The sequence below is a fragment of the Podarcis filfolensis genome (assembly GCF_964270895.1).
Source record: "Podarcis filfolensis genome assembly, chromosome: 11".
NCBI lineage: Eukaryota > Metazoa > Chordata > Lepidosauria > Squamata > Lacertidae > Podarcis > Podarcis filfolensis.
In genome coordinates, this window is record NC_139613.1 from 14,218,200 (window position 1) to 14,241,363 (window position 23,164).

Below are 23,164 nucleotides of genomic sequence, written 5' to 3' on the forward strand. Positions count from 1 at the left end.
TTATAGTTTATTTGATCCTGCAGGGAGAAGAGGCTAGAAGTTGGATTACATGGCTTTTAAAATAGGGATGGCAAAAGGAAGCACAACAGCTTTGGGTTAGAAGTGTCATCAGCTCGGCTTCTGTTTTGATGTACCTTTGTAAGGCAGGCAATGTACAAGGCACAATATGAAATTTCATTAAGTGGGCAAGAGTCTATTCAGTTTCAATTTGATTGCAGACTCTTCTTGTCAGTAGGGTCAAGAATATGCTGCGTTATTTCCATGGAACCTTTCTTCAACTTTCTATATATACTGTCGCGCTAGCAAATCCAAGGCAATTTTCTGTCAGATAAGCAAGTTCTAGATCTTATTAAGCTTTAAACATTTCAAGCCAGCAAATCTGTAGGTTGCTCTGAGGGCCATCGGAACAGAGCAAAGTGAGGTCTGCCTAAGTGAGACACCAGTAGGAAGGCAAAGCCGGTACACGCAAGGGAAACTTACCAACAGATTCCCCAATGTGTTGCAAACATAAATGTTTTTCAGGGGAAATGCGCTGCGCCTAGATTGTGGAATGGCAAGATGTGCAGAGCCTTTGACTCGGTCGCTCCTTAGTACCTTCACCATCACTGTGGAGTGCATAGGTTGTTTTATTGTATTTTAAATATTTTGTTGGAAGCCATCCAGAGTGGCTGGGAAAACCCAGCCAGATGGGCGGGGTATAAATAAAATTTATATTATTATTATTATTATTATTATTATTATTATTATTATTATTATTATGATGCAATGAAGCAGGAGACTTGCCAGCTAGAGGGCAGGAGGTGGTATAAATCTTGGTCTTTGGGGTCAGCTTAATTGCTGTGCAATGAGTTTGTGTAACTGGCTTCTATACTGCTCATTACGATTTGGAAAATAGTTTTGGTTTGAAAATTTGAACATACTGTTGCACGCCACGCCAGTCTCTGAACGGTGCAGAATTCCAGGGTTTATGTTTCCTTTGGAATGAGGGACAATGGAGACTGTGGTGTCTTTATGATACATGGTTTATTTACACATATACACAGCCTGACCCTACAATGGAGGAGTTCACTGCATTTAACATCCCAATGGGATCTTGTTTCACCCGTAGCCATAGCCTCGGATGCAAGCAGAAATCAGGCATGCCTCTCCCTCAAAGGATTCAGCCTGCTTCTTCCTCCAGTTTCTAGCTTACACACACAACTAAGCTCTGGCCTTTGTTTTTTCTAACTACCAGCAAGTTGAGGGAGGGAGGGGGCCCACCCATTTGCTATCTGGCATAAAGCCACTTCCTTTGTACCCTTAATGGTCCGTTACCTAGGCTGTCACCTCACCAGAAAGCTAACCTAGCTATTCCAGAAATTTGAATTCTTGCTTAAGTTTTACAACTTGCTGGATCAAGGAATTAGAAGGCTTTCGGCATACGGCCTGCAAACCCCTTCTCAACTCATAAGAGTGTGTATGCTCTGCTTGTCAACCACTTTGCCAACCCCACTTTCCCCATGCCTGACCCACCCCCTCGACTATCCCCGCACAGCCTGCTCCAAGCCCCACCTTTAGAGAGCAGTTTCTGAAGTGCCTCCATTATATCATGTTCCAGCTGTTTTTAAACCCCTATATGGCCTAGGACCCTTGTACCTACAGGGCCACCTCTCCTGGTATGGCCCCTGGAGGACGTTACGGTCTTCAAACAAAAACATCTTGGAGGTCCCGGGACACAGGAGGGTTAGGCTGGCCTCAACCAGAGCCAGGGCTTTTTCGGCTGTGGCCCCGATCTGGTGGAACACTCTGTCACAAGAGACTAGGGCCCTGCGGGACTTGACATCTTTCTGCAGGGCCTGCAAGACAGAGCTGTTCCACCAGGCCTTTGGCCAAGGCACAGTCTGACCCCCTCCTTTGGTAATCCTCACAGAACTCTAGCCCAATGGTTGCCATTAATTTGATTTTGAATTGATTTTAAAATGAATTGATTTTAGAATGCTGTGTTACTTTTATTGTTGTTAGCTGCTCTGAGCCTGGCTTCGGCTGGGGAGGGTGGGATATAAATAAAAAATTATTATTATTATTATTATTATTATTATTATTATTATTATTATTATTATGGGGCAAGGTGCTTCACAGAACATTCCCCCCCCCCATGCACTGCTTGCTCCCTCATCTGCCTGCCATTCTATCATCTCGCTGAAATTAGCATGGCCACCTATCAGCAGCCATGCAAACTGCAGCGTGACAACAGACTTACATTTTTATGTATATAGGAAGATACTGTTTGGTTTTTAGAATGTTGTAAGCCACCTTGTGGTCTCTGATGAAAGGTGGTCAATAAATGAAATAAGGAAATAAATGATTTCATTGGTGGCTGGAAGAGGCGGGGCAAATTGCAACATGATGCCATTACCAGATGGGTAAGAGTTGTTAAACTTTCCAGGGAAAATGGGAGGAACTCAGCAGAAGAATGCTGTTTTCAGTAGTATTTCCAGGGTCATGCATAGCATGTAGTTTCCAGCCTGAGCTGTTTGGAGGAAGAGCAGCATATGCCGGTAGCATATAAGTAATGAAATAGACCAGGTTGTTTAGTTTTCTCTTGATGATGAGTAAATGGAAACCATAATGGTATTTTTATTAGCCTTATTCGCTTTAGGAGAAATTTTAATATTTGCAAATTGACCTTATGGTTCCCCAAATAGAATATTAAGAAGCTGTGTGTCTGCAAAGGGGAGACAGCTGAATGTTGCTTCGAGATGCCAAATGAGGATACTGGAAGCACTCACTTCAAAACTTTGAGCGCATTATCGTTAATGACATTTAAGGATGACTTGAGAGTTCTGTGCTGATGATACAGGGAATGCGCAGTAATGTTTCTTTGCAAAGCTCTTTCCTTCCCCCCGCAAGGTAATAATATAAGATACCTTTGCAGTTTATTTCCCTTTGAAAGACTTCTATAAACTGTATTGCAATCAGGTAGCAGTCCCAAACCAAAATGCATTATCTTTGTGGTCTAGTAGAGGTTGACAAGCGTCGGTGGTCAGAGTCTCAATTACGTTCAATTACACTGGGCACAATTTTTAAGAAACCTTTTCTTTCTTTCTTTTTTTGCTGAAATGCATTTCTTAAAATAAAAAAGTCTCTAATCCTGGAAGCTTTTTCATTATATGAGACAGTGAAAGAGGGTCTTTGCAGCACCTTCTTCATAAGGTCTAGAGCAAAGGTGGGGTAACCTCAGGCCCAGAGGCAGGATGTGGCTCTCCAGGCCTCTCTGTCTGGCCTCCAGAACTCTTCCCAGGTCACACCCCCTCACTGAAGCTGCTTCACACACTCTTTTAGCGTTTTTGCCTGACTGGACCATGTCCTTAAGCCCTGACAATGCTTCTTGGCTGCCTGTAAAGGGACCCCTGACCATTAGGTCCAGTCGCGGCCGACTCTGGGGTTGTGGAGCTCATCTCACTTTATTGGCCGAGGGAGCCAGCATAAAGCTTCCGGGTCATATGGCCAGCATGACTAAGCCGCTTCTGGCGAACCAGAGCAGCACAAAGAAACACCGTTTACCTTCCCACCAGAGTGGTACCTATTTATCTACTTGCACTTTACGTGCTTTCAAACTGCTAGGTTGGCAGGAGTGGCTGCCTGTATGGAGGAAAAAAGGGGTGTGTGAGTTTATGTAGTGGGAGATTAGCAGACAAACCTAACAAATACATATTCTTGCTAGTTAGCATGAGAACAATAATAATAATTTATTATTTATACCCCGCCCATCAGGCTGAGTTTCCCCAGCCACTCTGGGCGGCTCCCAATCGAGTGTTAAAAACAATACAGCATTAAATATTAAGAACTTCCCTAAACAGGGCTGCCTTCAGATGTCTTTTAAACAGACTTTTTTTTAGAAGAGGCTAAGTCCACAGAACTACAGTGGTACCTTGGTTCGCGAATGGCTTGGCTCCCGAATGCCACAAACCCAGAATTAAGTGTTCTGGTTTGCAAACGTTTTTCGGAAGCCGAACGCCTGACGCAGCTTCCGCTTGAGTGCAGGAAGCTCCTGCAGCCAATCGGAAGCCGTGCCTTGGTTTTTGAACCATTTCGGGAGTTGAACAGACTCCCAGAACAGATTAAGTTTGAGACTCAAGGTACTGAGATACAGATACTCAGACCATAGAAATGCAGTTGGTAGTGAGGGCTCTGTGTGATGTCATTTCCCATCATCTCCTGGAGAGGAAGGAGCATATAGTACTTCCTGTTCCTCTCTCTCTCTCTCTGCCCTGTACCTGATTGCCTGAGATTGGTTATACTGTAAATATAAGTATTTTGCTAGCATAGTTTTTACTGCTACTGTTTCTGTGAACCAATGCAAGATTATAAAGTAAGTAAATCTTATTTTTATACGTAACTTTACACGTTGTTGCCTGGTTCATTGTTACGCAGGCTAAGAAGGGGGAAGCCAGCTTACAAAGTGAGTCTTGGCAACCCAGTTCCTATGCTACCAATTTCACTGCCAATAATGGGATTTAAAAACTCTATTTAATGCACACATGTGGGCAGCTGGAGGGATAAATTGCAATTAACATATCCTCTCCTACCCATTAAAACCCATCCCACACAAACTAGCCTAGTGCACATTTTCCCACTCACTTTTGCCTCTATCACTCTCATGTGGCCCCTGGGAGGTGGTTCAGACTGAAAAAGGTTCCCCACCCACCTGGTCCACAGATATTAGGTTGGATCTAGAGTTCGCTTCTGCCAACAAGGGGGGAAGTTGGTCAAAGTTGCTTCTACCACTTTGCCAATGGGATCACTAGCCTTCCATGGACAGAAGCAGCCTTCCTTTGCGGAAGGCAAAGTCTGGATCCAGCCCATTGTTTTTGAAGAAGGGCTCAGACCGACAGTATTTCTGTTGCTTCTTAGCACAGGATGGAAAGTATCTGATACTGGTGAATTATTTATCTTAATTTATAAATAGAAATCCTAGCCCACATTCCTCCAAAGCAGCTTAAGCAGGTAAGTCTTAGGCAGAGTAGATCCATTGAAATGAATGGGCCGAACCTAGGCACGTTCGTTAATTTCAGTGGGTCTACTCTGTGTAAGCCCTATTTGAATACCACTCTGTTAAATCGCATGCATATATCCCATAATAAGAACTAAAATGCACACATGTGTATATATTACATTACATAGAGCATCCAACTTTCTTTAAAGCCGCAATGTTAGAAGTGGTAATGGAATGAAAGCACATCCCCACAAATAACAGATCCATTTATGATATTCACTTTATTCCTCTTCCATTGTTTTCCTCCTCGTCATCATTGATTTATTAATTGTCTCCTTAACAACTTTGTCAGTGTGATGTACACTAATAATACAGTGGTACCTTGGTTCTCAAACACCTTGGTTCTCAAACTCTTTGGTTCTCAAACTCTGAAAACCCGGAAGTAAGTGTTCCGGTTTTCGAATGATTTTTGGAAGCAAATGTCTGATGCAGTTGTCGGCTATTGTTTCCGGGGCGCCTGCACCAATCAGAAGCTGCGCCTTGGTTTCCGAACATTTCAGAAGTCAAACAGACTTCCAGAATGGATTAAGTTTGGTGCTTTTGTTTTTGCTATTTATTTTGTGTTTTTGTTTTTGAGGCTTTTTCGGTTAATTTGTTTTTGTGACTATGTGGAACCCAGTTCAGCTTCTGATTAATTGATTGTGTGACTGCAGAAATGGATAAAAGCCCCGCATCCAAACAATGACTATCATCAGTGCAGGGAAGAAGAAAATTAAATTTTCATTTTTATCATCTACAGCACTGTCTTACTTATTTTATAGTACAGTACATTGAATATTGCTTTCATTTTATGGATCCTTGGTCTCGTTAGATAGTAAAATTCATGTTAAATAGCTGTTTTAGGGGTTGTTTTTAAAAGTCTGGAATGGATTACCGTAATTTGTTTTGCATTGCTTTCTATGGAAAAGCACACCTTGGTTTTGGAACGGACTTCCGGAACAGATTTAGTTTGAGAACGGAGGTACCACTGTAATTAAAAACTGTTAAAAACGCAAAACAGCAAATACATTTAAAACAAAACTAAAACCATACAAAGGCGATACTTGTGATTCCAAAACCACATGCCTTTGTAGGACTATGGATAAACAAAGCTCTAATTTTCCCCTTGGATTCCCATCCCAAAGAATCCCTTATTACTGTCAACTAAACTAGTGGCTTCCAAATATTATACTCTGGAAGAACCCAGGAATGACATTTTCTGTCCCTTTGCTATAATTAATAAAGTTATGCCAGCAAAGTACATAAGCACTTTGCAAGCCATAACGGTGTGGTGGGAGGGACTTAATGGTTGATCTGGCTTCCCATGTGCATCACTGCCAGTTACCGAGAAGGGGAGCAGCAAAGCAGCAAGGATCTTGGTGGAAGTGCAGTGGAGCCCATCCAATGCTCTCACTGCTGTGCCATCGCCAGAGGTATGGAGAAGCTTTGGCTCCCCAGACGTTGGTGAACTGCAACTCCCATCAGCCCCCCCAGCAATGGCCAGTGGTGATGGGAGTTGTGGTTTCCATCTGGAGAGCCAGTGGTTCCCCAAACTTGCATTGTTGTTGTTGTTGTTGTTGTTGTTGTTTAGTCGTTTAGTCGTGTCCGACTCTTCGTGACCCCATGGACCAGAGCACGCCAGGCACTCCTGTCTTCCACTGCCTCCCGCAGTTTAGCCAAACTCATGCTGGTAGCTTCGAGAACACTATCCAACCATCTCATCCTCTGTTGTCCCCTTCTCCTTGTGCCCTCCATCTTTCCCAACATCAGGGTCTTTTCCAGGGAGTCTTCTCTTCTCATGAGGTGGCCAAAGTATTGGAGTCTCAGCTTCAGGATCTGTCCTTCCAGTGAGCACTCAGCACTGAAGGCTGATTTCCTTCAGAATGGCTAGGTTTGATCTTCTTGCAGTCCATGGGACTCTCAAGAGTCTCCTCCAGCACCATAATTCAAAAGCATCAATTCTTCGGTGATCAGCCTTCTTTATAGTCCAGCTCTCACTTCCATACATCACTACTGGGAAAACCATAGCCATAACCTGCATTACAGCATCTGAAACTCCTACAGGGTGTGAGAAACGGTGTGCAGTCGTACACCCCATCGTATGGAAATTAACACCCAAGACAGAGGGATTTGTTATTGTTATAGTTGTACCTGCCCTGAGACCTGTGGATATAGGGTGGTATATAAATTATGATGGTGATGGTGATGGTGATGGTGATGGTGATGGTGATGGTGATGGTGATGTAAGAGCCCTGCTATGTCAGATGAAAGGTCCATCTCTAGCCCACTATCCGGCTTCCCACAGTTTGGCCAAGTAAGCAGATGTCTTCAGAAAGCCATGAGCGAGGACTGAAGGCCTTAGCCATCTCCCACTGGTGCCCCACATGGAGTGGTGTTTAGTGTCGTGCTGCCCCTAAAAAAATAGAGGTTCCAGATAGCCTTCATGCCTAATGATAGATCCCTCTAATCCTCTTCTAAAGCTGTGTAAAGCTAGTGGCCATCATCACATCCTCTGGTAGCAAATTCCATAAATTTAAGTGTTACTTAGTTAATTAAACATGTGCTAGCCGTATGTTTAATTTTGATGATAAGTGGACACACACACACACACACACATTTCAGAATTAATCCACAGGAAGAGGGTTGATTGGTTTAATCCTCTAGATGTCCTAAAACTAATTCACTTTCGCAGATGAATCCTAGATTGGAAAGGCTTTAGAGCCCAGTTTGCGAATGCCCAATGTCTTCGTTGGAGGCTTGTGCCCATTCTACGCAAATCGCAGGGAAAGTGGAAGTGCAGCACACACATACACACCCAGGGAAAAAAGGGTGCAGAATTGCATATACTTTGTATATGCTAATTTAGATTCAATTTTAGAAATAATTGGTCATTGTCAGCTGAACGTTACTCAGAGTAGACCTGTTGAAATCAATGGACCTAGCTTAGTCATGCTCATTAATTTCAGTGGGTGACTCCCAGGCTGCGCACCTGATCCTTCAGGGGCCCAGTTACCCCATTCAGGACCAGGGAGTCCTCCACACCAGCCCGCCCCCTGTCCCCCAAGAACAGTACTTCTGTCTTGTCAGGATTCAACCTCAATCCATTAGCCGCCATCCATACTCCAGCCGCCTCCAGGCACTCACACAGGACCTTCACCGCCTTCACCGGTTCTGATTTGAAAGAGAGGTAGAGTTGGTATCATCTGTATATTGATGGACACTCAGTCCAAACCCCCTGATGATCTCTGGGCAGAAGTTTCATAACCTGGTTAAAATGTCAGGGACAACCCGGGCGCATGGAAGCCCATATCGGAAGTGTTGATTTATTGGCAATTTTCCTTTTTTTAAAAAAAAAGCTTTAAAATGTCATTTTATTTGGAGATTTTATTTAAAAAAATTAAAAAGCTTTTGTGTCCAGATTTTCACTTTTTGAAATATGGCAACCCTAAGCCCAAATGTGCTTCCACTTACATCCTAGGCAGTTGTGCATTATAGATCTTATGGAGCTTGGTTCTTCAAAGATAGCATAAAATGTTCTAAAATCTAAAGGAAGCATGACAGAGCTCATTCTGATGAAGTGTCTCCTTGTTGACTGTCATTGTGGTTGCCAGTTATGCTAATACTTTGGCGAAATTTTAGGAAATGGATGCAGGGTCAGTGTGGGGGCTGTGAGGAGATTTGACAAAGGGCATCAGAGATGGCGATAAGTGCGCATTTCAGCCAATACTGTCCCCAAACTTTTTCAAGGTGCAATAGAGGAATGAGCTTCTACCTTCCCACAATTAACCCAAACCCTTGGGCACCAAGGGGGTATCTGAGAACACTATGATGTTCCACAAGGTGGTATTTGCCAGGAAAACTAGTTATGATATAAGTGTGCTACAGACCTTAATTAATCTATTAATCATAGCATCTGAGAGGGAAGCGTGTGACTAAATAAGGTCACAGAACAAGATGAGGTTCCATATCAAGTTATGGGCTGTACATAATAGATGGTTGGTACTTTGGCATACTGATGGTTTCTATTGATACGGCAGATTAATAACCCTCTACAGTGGTACCTCAGGTTACATATGCTTCAAGTTACAGACTCCGCTAACCCAGAAATAGTACCTCGGGTTAAGAACTTTGCTTCAGGATGAGAACAGAAATCGCGTGGCAGCAGCGGGAGGCCCCATTAGCTTAAGTGGTGCTTCAGGTTAAGAACAGTTTCAGGTTAAGAACAGACCTCCGGAACGAACTTAACGTGAGATACCACTGTACTGGATCAACTTACAACAGGAGTGGGGTTTTTTAGATACACCTGGATATTAGATATGGTGTGATATGTTAATTTGATAGGTGTGTGGCAGTTAAGTAATGTACAATCAATAGTCAATGTTCCTTAAGTATGGTTAATAGGTTTATAAGTTCAGGCATACTCATATTGTTAAGGATATTATGTACTTCTTAGCTTAATGTACTTGGTTGATTAAGCATTAAGAATGAGGACTCAAGCAGGCCACATTCACACCATACATTTAAAGTACTTCACACAGTTGTTGCTTGGCCCCATAGAATTCTGGGAGCTGCAGTTCACTAAGGGTCTGAGAGTTGATAGTAGACCCCTGTTCACCTTCCAGACCTACAATTCCCAGAGTTCCCTGGGAAGAGGGGTTGGTTTTCAAACCACTCTTGAGAATTGTAGCTTTGGGATGGAAGTGGAGAATGAACTTCCACTTTGGGGGTCTTCTTGGCCTGGAGTTTTCCCCAATGTGGTGTCTATCAACATCATAGTGTTCTCAGATACCCCCTTGGTGCCTGTCAGGGCCCCCTGCCGCTCCCAATTATTTTTAATGAGGTTTCTTGGGTGGGGGGCTGTTCATTTGTTTTATCTGTGTTTCATTTGTTTGGTGGGCATGCAGATGTTTTGCCTAGTGTTTGGAAAGGGGGCTCTGAGCGTCACCAGTTTTTCTTCTATGAAGTAGGTATTTTGTAGTGCCCTCAGCAGTTCCTTAGATTTCCAAATGCGCCCTCAGGCTCAGATAGGTGGGGTGGTGGCTCCTGCTGCACTTTTTCTCTTTTGATTCAGATTTGTTTTGAAGGAACTTCCTGCTTCATTATGAAATTATTTTTTTGAAATCTTCCCTGGTAGACAAGTGATAATAATAATAATAATAATAATAATAATAATAATAATAATAATAATAATTTTATTTATACCCCGCCCTTCCCGGTTCAGAAAACCGGGCTCAAAGCGGCTAACAACAAATTTAAAACACTTAATTGATGCAACAAAAACAGCATAAAATACAGTATAAAACGTAGATAACAATAAATTCAGAATTCAAAAATCAATTTAGGGGGGAAATCCATCCAATAAACATTAGATGATCACCAGGGCTAGCTGGCTAAATTAGTCCTATTTGGGCCAGCGAGGAGACCAGGGGAGAATTAGCTGTGGGATCCCAGAGCGGGTAGTCTTCATAAAAAGGGGGAGGGGGAGGGAAGGAAGGGGAATAACAGATCAGGCTAAATTCAAATTGAAAGCCTGGCAGAACAGCTCTGTCTTACAGGCCCTGCGGAAGGAAGTTAAATCCTGCAGGGCCCTGTTCTGATGGGACAGAGCCAGTGTGGTGTAGTGGTTAAGAGCGGTAGTCTTGTAATCTGGGGAACCGGGTTCGTGTCTCCGCTCCTCCACATGCAGCTGCTGGGTGACCTTGGGCTAGTCACACTTCTCTGAAGTCTCTCAGCCCCACTCACCTCACAGAGTGTTTGTTGTGGGGGAGGAAGGGAAAGGAGATTGTTAGCCGCTTTGAGACTCCTGAAGGGGAGTGAAAGGCGGGATATCAAATCCAAACTCTTCTTCTTCTTCTTCTTCCACCAGGTTGGAGCCATCACTGAGAAGGCCCTGGCCCTGGTGCAGGATAATCTAACTTCCCTAGGGCCCAGGACCTCTAAACTATGATTATTCATGGACCTGAAGCCCTTTTTCATGTGCCTCCTCTATGAGAGGTTCTCTTTGTGGAATGCTTTCCCCAGGGAGACTTCTCTGGCTCCTTTAGGCGCCAGGAAAAAAACATTCCTCTGCCTTTTAAACTGTGGTAGGGTATTGTTTTTGTTTGTTACTGGGTTATGTGTTTTTCTGTTCTCATATTGTAAACAGCGCTGTGATCCTCCAATGAAAGGCAGTATAGAAATTTAATAAATAAAAGCAAAAGCAGCAAAGACCCACCTTTTTATTCCCTTTCTGACTCAGGATTAATTTCATGCCACAAAACAAATTCTCAGTAGGTGAATATTATTATTATTTTTTAATTACCCCACTAATACAAATAAATGAGTGAAATGAATGCCTTTTATTTCACAAAACGTTTAGACCACTTGATTTTAAGGAGAGAGAGAAACCCTCGAAGCGGTTCTGTTACGTGCAATGGGAATTCAAGGAGAACGCAAATTAAATCACTCTGAAAGAAGCTATTGGAGTAGTCCAAATCATTTGCCCATGCATGTGCACAGAAAATAGTAGATCTGGCTGAAAGGAAACACATGGAGATCTGCATTGATTACGGCAATGCATCCCTAATTATAATTATTATATAAGTGTTGTGTAATCAAGAAGGTTCCTTAATCGTAGAGGGGAGGGTGGCTGTGAGGAGACATGCCTCTGTCTATCCTGAAGGGAGCCTGTATTCATGAATCTGCCATTACACTACTTACTGCCTGATAGTCGTAGGGAAGGTAAGTTAATGTAGGCCCAGATCATGTGATCTATTTTCAGATGGGGGGGGCGCTGATACTGACTGTGCAATTTGGGCACGTGTGCATTAGATTTTATAAGCATGTACAGAAGCCTGTGGGGCGAGCAGCTAGAATAATGGAGAGTATTGTGTGAACCAAGCCCAAATGTACTCTGTTCTTGGTGTAAATCAGGAGCGGGGGATCTTTGGTCCTCCTAGCACTGTTGGACTTCAACTCCCATCAACCCCAGCATAGAAAATGGCCAAGGGTGATGGGAGTTGCAATCTTAGCAACTTCTGGAGGGCCAATAGCTCTGCGTCCCTGTTGTAAATATTAGTATTATTATTATTCCCTGCCCTTCTTCAAATGACAGGTTAAAATTAAAATATAGTATTACTGTAAAAACAAAAGCAGACCAAGCAAAATGGAATAATCCTCAGTAGTATCACCCCTGTTGTGTCTGCTGAAACAAATAGGTTGGAAGCTGCCTCCTGAATAAATATAGTGTAGAGACAATCTGATCTTTACAGGGAGAGAATTCCATAGCCAGGGTGTCACCACTGAGAAGGCCCTGCTTCTTTTGGTGAAAGGTGCCATATTCCCTGCGGGCACCACAAGCAGTTCAAAAAAACAGGTTGGCTGGAATGGAGGAAGGCGCTCCTTCAATTACATAATTGTGAAATTAGCCCCTTCCTTCCCATTTCCTCAAGGCAAAGATAACAATTCAGCATAAGAAGGAAGACCCACCATGTTCATGAAATGCATGTTCTTTTATTGTTCTAGGCGAGAAATTCTTCAGCATGTTGACGTGATCAAAAACTTCTCCTTGACGAAGAATATGGTTCGGATTGGGCAGCTGATGCATTACGATTACTCCAGCCACAAATATGTCTTCTCCATTAGCAACAGCTTCCGCTTGCTGCTTCCAGATGTCTCTCCTATTCAGAACAAGCACTACAATATTTGTGCTGTCGTCGGAAACAGCGGCATCCTTGTGGGCAGTCAGTGCGGGCAAGAAATAGATAAATACGATTTTGTTTTCCGTTGCAATTTTGCCCCGACTGAGGCATTCCAGAAGGATGTCGGGAGGAAAACCAATCTCACCACCTTCAACCCCAGCATTCTGGAGAAGTACTACAACAACCTGTTGACCATTCAAGATCGAAATAACTTTTTCCTAAGCCTGAAGAAGCTGGATGGCGCCATTCTCTGGATCCCAGCCTTTTTCTTCCATACTTCAGCAACCATTACAAGAACATTGGTTGACTTCTTTATCGAGCATCGTGGGCAGCTAAAAGTCCAGCTGGCTTGGCCAGGAAATATCATGCAACATCTCAACAGGTGCATTTAACTCACCCCTTGATGCTGTTGTTTGCTTTCGTTGTAGTTTGCAGCACAGTTGAGGAGCAGCAGTCAAGAATCGAGGGGTTGTTTAAGGTTGTTTATAAATGTGCTAATAATAATAATAATAATATTGAGTGTCAATAGGATGTGGGAAGTAAAATTAACAGGGTTTGTGTGACCTTGGCCAAAGGTGTGTGAAAAGAAGAATCTAAGAAAAAAAAGGATAAGGGGTTATGAATAGAACAATATTATGTCATATTTTATAAGATGAGGCATGGATTAAAAAAAATGGAAAATGGGGACATAATAATTAGAATATAACATTAAGTATGGTTGAAACAAGGTTTTGAATTTGCTGAATCTGATTGGAGTAAAATGGAACACAAAAAAGGGGGATGTGAGGAGGTCAAGACAGAGGGGCATGGAACTTTATAAATTTAAGAAAGAGTGTTTTTCCTTTTTCTGTTTTTTTTATTTTTCTTCTTTTATTTTTTTTTCCTTTTTCTGTCATATATTGTTGTTTTTCTTGAGCTTTATGTATGGAAATGATACTTTTTGAAATGATGAATTCTTTGTTTTCTAAAACTTTAATAAATATGTATTTAAAAAAAAAAAAAAAAAATAATAATAATAATAATAATAATAATAATAATAATAATAATAATTTATTATTTATACCCCGCCCATCTGGCTGGGCTTCCCCAGCCACTCTGGGCAGCTTCCAAAAAAATATTAAAATACTGTAATACATCAAACATTAAAAGCTTCCCTAAACAGGGCTGCCTTCAGATGTCTTCTGAAAGTCTGGTAGTTGTTGTTCTTTTTGACATCTGGTGGGAGGGCATTCCACAGGGAGGGTGCCACTACCGAGAAGGCCCTCTGCCTGGTTCCCTGTAATTTAGCTTCTCACAGTGAGGGAACCGCCAGAAGGCCCTCGGAGCTGGACCTCAGTGTCCGGGTAGAATGATGGGGGTGGAGACGATCCTTCAGATATACTGGACCGAGGCCGTTTAGGGCTTTAAAGGTCAGCACCAACACTTTGAATTGTGCTCGGAAACATACTAGGAGCCAATGTAGGTCTTTCAAGACCGGTGTTATGTGGTCTCGGCGGCCGCTCCCAGTCACCAGTCTAGCTGCCGCATTCTGGATTAGTTGTAGTTTCCGGGTCACCTTCAAAGGTAGCCCCACGTAGAGCACATTGCAGTAGTCCAAGTGGGAGATAACCAGAGCATGCACCACTCTGTCGAGGCAGTCCGCAGGCAGATAGGGTCTCAGCCTCCGTACCAGGTGGAGCTGGTAAACAGCTGCCCTGGACACAGATTTAACCTGTGCCTCCATGGACAGCTGTGAGTCCAAAATGACTCCCAGGCTGCGCACCTGGTCCTTCAGGGGCACAGTTACCCCATTCAGGACGAGGGAGTCCTCGACACCTGCCCGCCTCCTGTCTCCCAAAAACAGTACTTCTGTCTTGTCAGGATTCAACCTCAATCTGTTAGCCGCCATCCATCCTCCAACCGCCTCCAGACACTCACACAGGACCTTCACCGCCTTCACTGGTTCTGATTTGAAAGAGAGGTAGATTAAATTTGTAGCCTAATTTCCTTTCGCAAAAAAATATAACAAAGAATAAATCATGATACAGTGGCCCAGTAACTATGTAATGCTAAGCCAAGCCATTACTTACAGTAGCACAAGTAAACATGGAGGTTGCTGGAGAGCAGATCAAGGGCACTTTGATCCTCTGGTCTTGCTGCTACCCAGAGCTAAGCCATGGTTTGGCTTATTGCTCTGTGCAAACCCTGGCTTGTAGCTTATCTCCCCCCAACAAACCATGAATGGTAAACCCAAGAACAAACCTTGGTTACAGATTGTGGTTTGCCTCGAGTTTGACAAACCATGAGCCCAGGTTCGGGTGTAGCACTAAGACAAACCATGACTTAACCCCTGTGGTAGAGGCAGGGAAGGAGTGTGGCAGCTGCCATCTTTGCTCCTGGAAGCCGTACGTTTGCTCATTTGCACTCAACATTTGTGAGCAATTGTAGCTAATCAAATTCTTATTAAGATAAGATTGTCAGGTCTTTGCCAGTTTAGGTTGCTGGGTAAATGAACAAGGTCCACAAACTCTAGGGAGCTTGTGGTGGTGTGGGTAGAGAAGTGTAGAGTACATAGAAATTGCCACCAGGAGCTACAAAAACATATATAAACAAGATGGGAGGAAAGACAACCAGACTCAGGATCAGGAATAGCCAGGGTGCAGCTGGGGCAGAGAGGAACGTACAGATCTTTAGATGTTGTTGAACTACAACTTCCATCATCCCTGTCCATTGGCTACGCTGGCTGGAGCTGATGGGTTTTGGAATCCAGCAACCTCTATCAGGCCACAGGCACCCCATCCCAGATCTAGAGGGAAGCTTAGCCATGTACACTGAGCTCCCCCAGAAGCTAAGACTTGACTATTCTTTACAGTATCAGGGAATGATCATTGGGGGAACATAGGAAAGCTGCCTCACTCCAAGGCATCCAGATGCTGTCATTATCAGTCAAAACAGAAGTCTAGATAGCCACGTTGGCCCATGAGAAATATTCCCTCTTTGTTTGGCCTTAATTGGGCCAACCAAAATATCACAGAATACTGAACAAGCTCTTATATTGTCGAGATTCATCAGGCTAAGTGGGAAACAGAGCAGTCGTGTGGCTTATATTGAAGCCATGAAGTCTGCATCTGGCCACGGTTTTAATATGGAACATATTAAAGTAGCCAGCACTGGGTAGTGCGCCTTAAGTTGCTGTGCACATATCAGGGTTGCCCCAAAAGGTGAAGGAAGGCCCTTAATCTTACCAGTAAAGGAATCTTTGAAAAGAAGCCCAGAAGACAAGAGCTATCAGTACATGACGGCCTTGGTTGGCCAAGGTTTCCATTTATGGCACACATGTCATCGTTCTGCGAACTTCTTTTCAAACACTCTATTAAGTTTTGTGCAGTTCAGATGTGAATGTATGGGTAGAGTTTGAGCAGTCCTTGTGCTCTGAGACACATGGAGTTATAATAAAGATTTCTTTTGCCCCAGGTATCAGCTGAGTCTCTCCCCTTTGGAGGGGAGGATATGTTGTTCATTTAAGGTGCTCTTCCCCCTGTTTTTCTTGTGCCATAGATATCACGTTGCACCAAGTGCTTGTTAGGAACAAGAAGTACAGCAGCAGCTGACTCCTCGTCTCTGAAAAGATGAGAACAGTCAAGAACAGCTAATCTTTTCGTCTTTTCAGAGATGAGATTCATCACTAGAGCACTCACTAAAGCAGGCATAGGCAAACTCGGCCCTCCAGATGTTTTGGGACTACAACTCCCATCATCCCTACCTAACAGGACCAGTGGTCAGGGGTGATGGGAGTTGTAGTCCCAAAACCATCTGGAGAGCTGAGTTTGTCTATGCCTTAACAAAAGCTTGCACATTGTTTTTCGATGTCGTGGTTGGCCTAGTAAAGGTGTTGCTCTAAAAGGGATTTCAAAATGACATTATTATGCATTTCCAGAACATTTCCATTCAATATATATAATCCATTTCCCATGTCATGCTTTCTTTTTATTTCGCAGGTATTGGAAAAACAAGCACTTGGCACCCAAACGGCTCAGTACAGGTATTCTCATGTATACGCTGGCATCTGCAATTTGTGACGAAATCCACCTATACGGGTTCTGGCCTTTTGGATTTAATCCGAACAACCGGGAAGACCTTCCGTACCATTACTATGATAAAAAAGGAACAAAGTTTACGACCAAGTGGCAAGAGTCCCACCAGCTCCCTGCCGAATTCCAGCAACTCTTTCGAATTCACGGCGAAGGTCTAGCAAAGCTGACTTTGTCCCAGTGTGCCTAAGGATTTAACACTTGAAGTGCCAAATGATTGTCGTTGTTTTTTAAGTAAAAAAAAAAAAGTGCCCAAAATGAATTCACCGTTTTTTTCAAAACAGAATTCTAAATGGAAAAAAAAAAAGAATTTATGGGCAGGGATTTCCTTTGATTCAGAGATGCTCTGAAAGCACCCTTTGATTGCCATCTTTTCAAGCATTGGAGGGTGTCTTTAACATATTTAGCAATGCAGAAGGATTTATTCTATTTGTGCAGTAGGAAAGTCAAAGCTGTTTACAGCAGAAAGTTTTGCATTTCTGGTTATGCTGCCAAGATGGCTCTCTTTAAAGTATTTTCATAGTCACGTATTTTTCACATTCCGCAAAATGTCCGCAAAACGTTGAATGTTAAAACACCTGTGTTTGCTTCTTAAGATTCTTGGCTTGTTTTCTTGGCTAACTTGCACAACTCCTCTTAGTAGCTGAAAAATGGCTCCTGAATGTTCTGACCAAATGACCATTTGCACCAGTATTAACTCCTTTAAGGTCAATGGGAATATATCACTGTAAGTGGCCATTGTATTACTCCAAAGATCTTTCGTTAGCATAACAAGCCCAATGGGGAGTGAAATATACTTTCCATGCAGGCATGCAGAGATAGTCCATTGGATACCCAAGGGATGCATTGGCCCTTGTCACAATCTTTTGTGGACTCCTATTTCCATCCCCCTCAAGCTTGTCCCAACCACTATGGCTAGGTAGAGAAGATCTGGACAGGGCCAGGCAGTCTCTGACTTGACCTGTGCCACTCCCAGCATTAAACGAAACACTTCTCGCTTTTGCACAGTGTGCTTCTCGAGTGAGAGAGACTTAGCAAATGCCCTTTGTAAAGAAAGAGCATGCCACCAGAAGTCTCTGTGGCAATACAGAAACTTCTGTAGCACCCAGTCATATCTCAAAGGGCATCTGTGAAAGCAAGAATTGCCACATCCCGTCCTAGGCCAATTTATTCAACCAAGGGGGCTTCCGAACCAACCAACCAAGGAGGTCACAGCCTCTCCCCAGCCAAAGGGCGCAGGCATGACTCCATAGGAGTTCGTTCATCAAAGAACTCGGTCTGGGACAGTCTGGCCCCTGAGGATGAAGATATTGTCCGCAACTGCTCTACAGTTTTGAATAGACCACGAACGCAATGCTAAAATGCTATGCCGTGTTGAGACTAGTTAGAAAAGCTACAGACGAGTTTGAGTCATTCGGTTTTTGCCCTAGTTTCTGATGAGTTTGAAGTTCTTGGATCAGGGATGAGAAAGCTCTGTTGCTGTCAACATGGTGCCCTGCCATGTCCCCTCCTGGTATTCACAGGGGGTGCAGCGCAATGGCAACACCTCACCTCGTGCCCCAGAGTGTCCCCATCCCTGCTGCAGATTGAGAGGATTCATGAGAGCTCCAGGTCTCCCATGTCTCCTCGTCTAATATCACCCAAGTATTTGTTCTGACATGACTAATGGAAGAACGCCATTGGTTTCACACCAGGGCTGGGAATGTTTTTTTTTTGGATTTCCCTCTAGAAATCTACTTCACTTCTAAACGTCACTGTTGCTATAAGCCACTGCTTTCCGGAAGTTTAAACCCCAAGCTACATCATGGTATGGGTGGGTGTGTATGTATATATGTGTATGTATGTGTGTGTGTGTGTATTGTTGGGAGTTTGAGGGTCTTCCCTAACTATACATTTTTGGCATTATCCCTTAGGGTCGAAGCAGTTACTTAACTTTCTGTTGTTTACAGTTGGTAGTTATGTGAAAACTGGCACCTGGAGAAGTTTCAACTCTGTTTGACTGCCTCTTTGCGAAGAGACTACTCCCTGGATTTTGCAGTGTTGAAAATTCCTTAGCTAGACTCATTTATTAAACACTTTTTAATTACCTTTTATAAAACTGTCCCAGTTTAGTCAAGCAGCAAGGGTGTTTTTTTGTTTGTTTTTAAAACAAACCTTAACACAAGCATTCATTAAAAGTACCGTCATAAAACAGGCACACACCCACCCTCCTTTGTTCTCATGCAGGAGATAATTCCTCTTTTAAAAGAGACAAACATACAACAACAGCAAAAACGATGGTTTTGCTTCAAAATTATTTTGCCCATCTGAAGATTTTTGCAGATTTAAAGCAATTGATTGATCAGAGTAGTCAACTAAAATATGTATGATTAATCAAGCATGGGGTTTTTTTTGGGGGGGGGAATGGGATGGACCATCTTTCAAGTCCTTCCACTTTCCAAAATTTAAGTCTCAGAAACAATTAAACTTGCAACGTATACCATAATCCTGCAGAACTTGCTTTTTCAAAAAGAAATAAATAAATAGTGATTTCAGCTTCGTTGAGTGTGCCATGAGCTTTGCTAAAGTCTTCAAAGGATCTGATCTTTAAGGTCCTCTACTGAAATAACAGCCCATTGACATTAATGGTCTATCACTGGAGCACCTTGGGATCAAAGCTATTCAGCCTATATTTCAATATAATCTTGATTGTTTGTTTTAACCTCAAGCTTTGATATTATTGATGTATGGTTCAAAAGCTTCATTGGTGTTAGCTGAGCTGGTTCAGATGGCCATATCCTGTCCCTAAACACATGCTTCTTCTCTTCCCCTCCACAAAAAATGTATAGGAACTGATTTGCACTTCCATTATTCCACCATGATATTCCACTGAAGAAGACCCTGCACTTAACGTATGTTTACCGGTGATATCATTGACATCAGTAACCGTTTGCCATTGTGTGATATATTAGAGGCTGATAGTGGAAGAACAGTGCGACAAAAAGTAGTAGCCTGATCCTATATTTGATACATGTGTACTTGGGGAGACGCAGATAGGAGTTCTTAAATGTGGGAGATGAAATGGAAGCCTCCTAACTTGCCACTTTTCCAGATGGGACCCTGAGGATAGTAAGCTCCTAAACAGAGCCTATCTCATTGTGTTAGTTACCCTAGATTGCTAAGGTTTTTGTTTTGTTTTGTTGTGGTTTTTTAATACATGCTAATGCAAGATAACCTATAGCGGTCCAGGCATTTGGGGACTTCCAAGCTAAGCCCTAAATTAAGAACTTGCTCAGAAGCCAGCCTGGTTATTCTATTTGAATTATAATTGTCATCCTTGACGACAATTCAGGGAAGGCATTCAATGAACGTTTGAACAGCACTGATCTCTAATTATTGATATGTTGTTGCATTAATAGGGACATAGTAATAGTGTTTGTGTTACCCACAGACTAATGTGATTTGTGAGTATCTCTCTCTCTCTCTTTTTCCAATTTCTAGTTGATGACAGTAAGAAATTGCACTGACCACTTATGTGCTCCTTATTGTATAGCTACTGTTGTTACCAAGTCACAAAGTTGGTCATCAATCCAGCTAAGATGAATTGCTGGGTGTAATGGCCTGCAGTCTTCGAACCTCTTTAACAGGAGCAATCCATTGACCGCAGTAGAAATCCACCCAAGAAAACATTGTGCAGATTAATGCTTATGGCTCTGTAAAAAGAGAGGAGAGAAAGAGATCCAAGAAAGAAAACAAATTATTCAGACATTAGTAATTGGAATTCAGAAAGGTATTGACAACGAAAGGGTCATATCATAGTCATTGATTTTCATGTGGAATTTGCCATTGATATTTCATAACCTCATTGAATATTTCAGAGCCATAGATTCCATCAGGGAGCCCAACTTCAAAATCAACAGCTCAATATCATCCAAAGCAAATTACTTTTTTTGACGTATCAATACTCTTGGTTTCAGGGCAGAAGTCTCTCCTTAAAGCAAAGTGTATGATTCACGACAATGTATTTCCTATATGCTGCTTTAATCCTGCTTTTGAAAACTGGTGTGATCCTACAGTTGTTGGCCAAAACTGTAAATAGCTTTTATTTTTCTGCTGGCATCAGTTGAAAGGACTTCCACTGTGTTTGTCCAAAGCAACCCCATTGCCGAGCCCAAGAGAGGCTGTTCAACAATCGTATAAATGCTTGAGTACCATCAGTCCTAGAATGGTATGTAACAGTCATGCAACATAGATTTTTAAATGAGTTGTGAATTCTAGGGTGACACAACTCCTTGAGTAGCATAGCTTCTAGAGTAGCGTGGGTCCTTGACTAAGAGATTCAAGAGATAGATAGACGCAGCAGAAATGCAAATATAGGGCAGGACTTAAATAAGATGTCTATCGAAACAAACAAACTTTAATCCAATTATTCTAGGACCTCTTTTCACCACTGTACCAAGTGATCTGTTCTGGGCATGAGTGTTCTGGTATGTGCACACAGCTTTCCCACCTGGAAGGTTACGCAATTCATTTTAGTGGAAGGAACCAGCTAAGCCGTGTAGCTTGGCTCCCTTCACTGAAATTAATGGCGGGGCACATTCCATGTGCACAAGAGGTCCATGTGTGCATCTTGGCAGACAGTAGACATTTAGACTGGGGTGCTTGACATCTTTGCTGTTCTTCACAGCATCGTGCATGAAGACCTACCTTGCGTTCACTGATATTAAATGAGAAACTTGCACTGCCTGTGGTGGAAGGAAGCTCACATCCAAACGTATGTGTTCAAGGTGCATGAGTATTCCATTGTCCACGTCTGTAACATGCCTTCATTCTCACCTGCAGAAGACCCGCAATGGCATCAAAGAGATATGCATGTGCAAACACTCCGAATGGCAGTCCCAGTGCAAGAACCATGCTGGTACACATTGCTGTATACAACACGTGTTGTTAAGCTCTTGATTTGATTAGGCATCGGTAGATAGGCCTTGGTCAAAATACTCAAAACTACCTGATGACTGCGCTGGCAATTGAGACACACAATATTTCCAGACTGGAAATCCAGCTCAAATCTATGTACTCTGGCTTACATGATCGTCCATTGTCAATTGGTCTATATAAAATATAGGCATGCAGAAGGGAGATTGATATCTACTAGTAGATCCCTGAGTGACTGGCAGTAGATCAACAAAGATTTCTGATTCCCTAATTTCATGGACTTACGCGCAGGTGTGTACTTCTTAGCATCCATCCATTTAAAATGGGCCTGCACAACTTTTGATAGAGGGAGCCAAAGGCAGACAGTTGTCCAAGCATGGTCAAAGCATAGGAGGTCCAAGGAAGATGGAGGGGGGAAACTTGCCTGGAGCTGCACAGCCAGGGGGAGGGGGCTCCTGACAGACCACAATATGGTGAGTATATTGATTGCAGGCCCAATCAGATACCAACAGGTTGTCTGCTCCCATTTCTTTCCTTTAAGCATCCAAAATCTCCAAAAAGCCAAGAATAGGAAATGTGAATGGAGGTTGCAAGCAGAGGACAGGATCCTGTAAATAAGTGTGAACTACTCTAAGGAGCTTGCTGTTCCTTGCTGAGTGGCATCATCTTTACACAGAAATCGCATTTTTCAGAAGTTTGCCATGGTCATCAAAACCAACCATTTGTTCTTAAATAGCCATATTAGAAAGTCTTTATTTTTCAGGTAGCAAATGTACACTAGAGTCAGGATTTAATCTCAGGTGAAATGGTGTGGAAAGCTGCACAATGTTTCAAAACGTTTGGCATGGGGGAGGAAAAAACCTGGAGGTTGTCCTAGTGAAGTCAGTGGAGATTTCACTGGTGGGGGAACCAGTCAACAAGCAAGCGCCATTAAATGAATGAAGTGTTGCCCTGCTACACAACTTAATTCATTTTTGATGGAGGAGTTGTTCCCAATAGCTTGTCTAGAACTCGGTTCAGCTCCAGGATAATAAGTATTAAAGATGTATGAAACAGGGCCACACCTCTGAGATTGGAATGTGATCTGTACAATGTAATGTACATGTAAATATTTTGTCTGACTTGTTCATTGCCAGCTAGTTCATCCAGCCAAAATTAAGATGTTTCAACCTTACCAGTTTCAGTGGGAGCATCAGAAACCTCCTCTGAAATCAAAGCGGCTTAAAGGTTGGATCCAGTTTGGTCGGATTGTACACCTTGGTGTGTGTATTTTCTTTTCTTTATTGTTTCCTTGTAGATGAATTCTGCATAGTTATTGTGATTGAAAATTATTGGGGGTGGGGAGCGGGAGATTTGCAACGATTCCTTTTGAATATTTCAACAATGTTATTGTCGGGTGTGGATGTGCCTGCCACATTGACTCATGTGCCAAAACATGATATTGAATGCATTGTTTTTAAATAAAATGTTTTATTGTGCACTGGAAA

General features: G+C 42.7%; 1 protein-coding gene across 1 annotated transcript in view; it reads left to right on the top strand.

Moving 5' to 3' along the window:
* ST8SIA3 (ST8 alpha-N-acetyl-neuraminide alpha-2,8-sialyltransferase 3) overlaps positions 1 to 23,164 on the top strand; it is a 45,087-nt gene extending 21,923 nt beyond the window's left edge. Inside the window, exons 4-5 of the mRNA XM_083575778.1 lie at positions 12,518 to 13,075; positions 16,671 to 23,164. Coding sequence (XP_083431904.1) covers positions 12,518 to 13,075; positions 16,671 to 16,953 — 841 coding nt within the window. The 3' untranslated portion in view covers positions 16,954 to 23,164. The remainder of the gene's footprint in view (positions 1 to 12,517; positions 13,076 to 16,670) is intronic.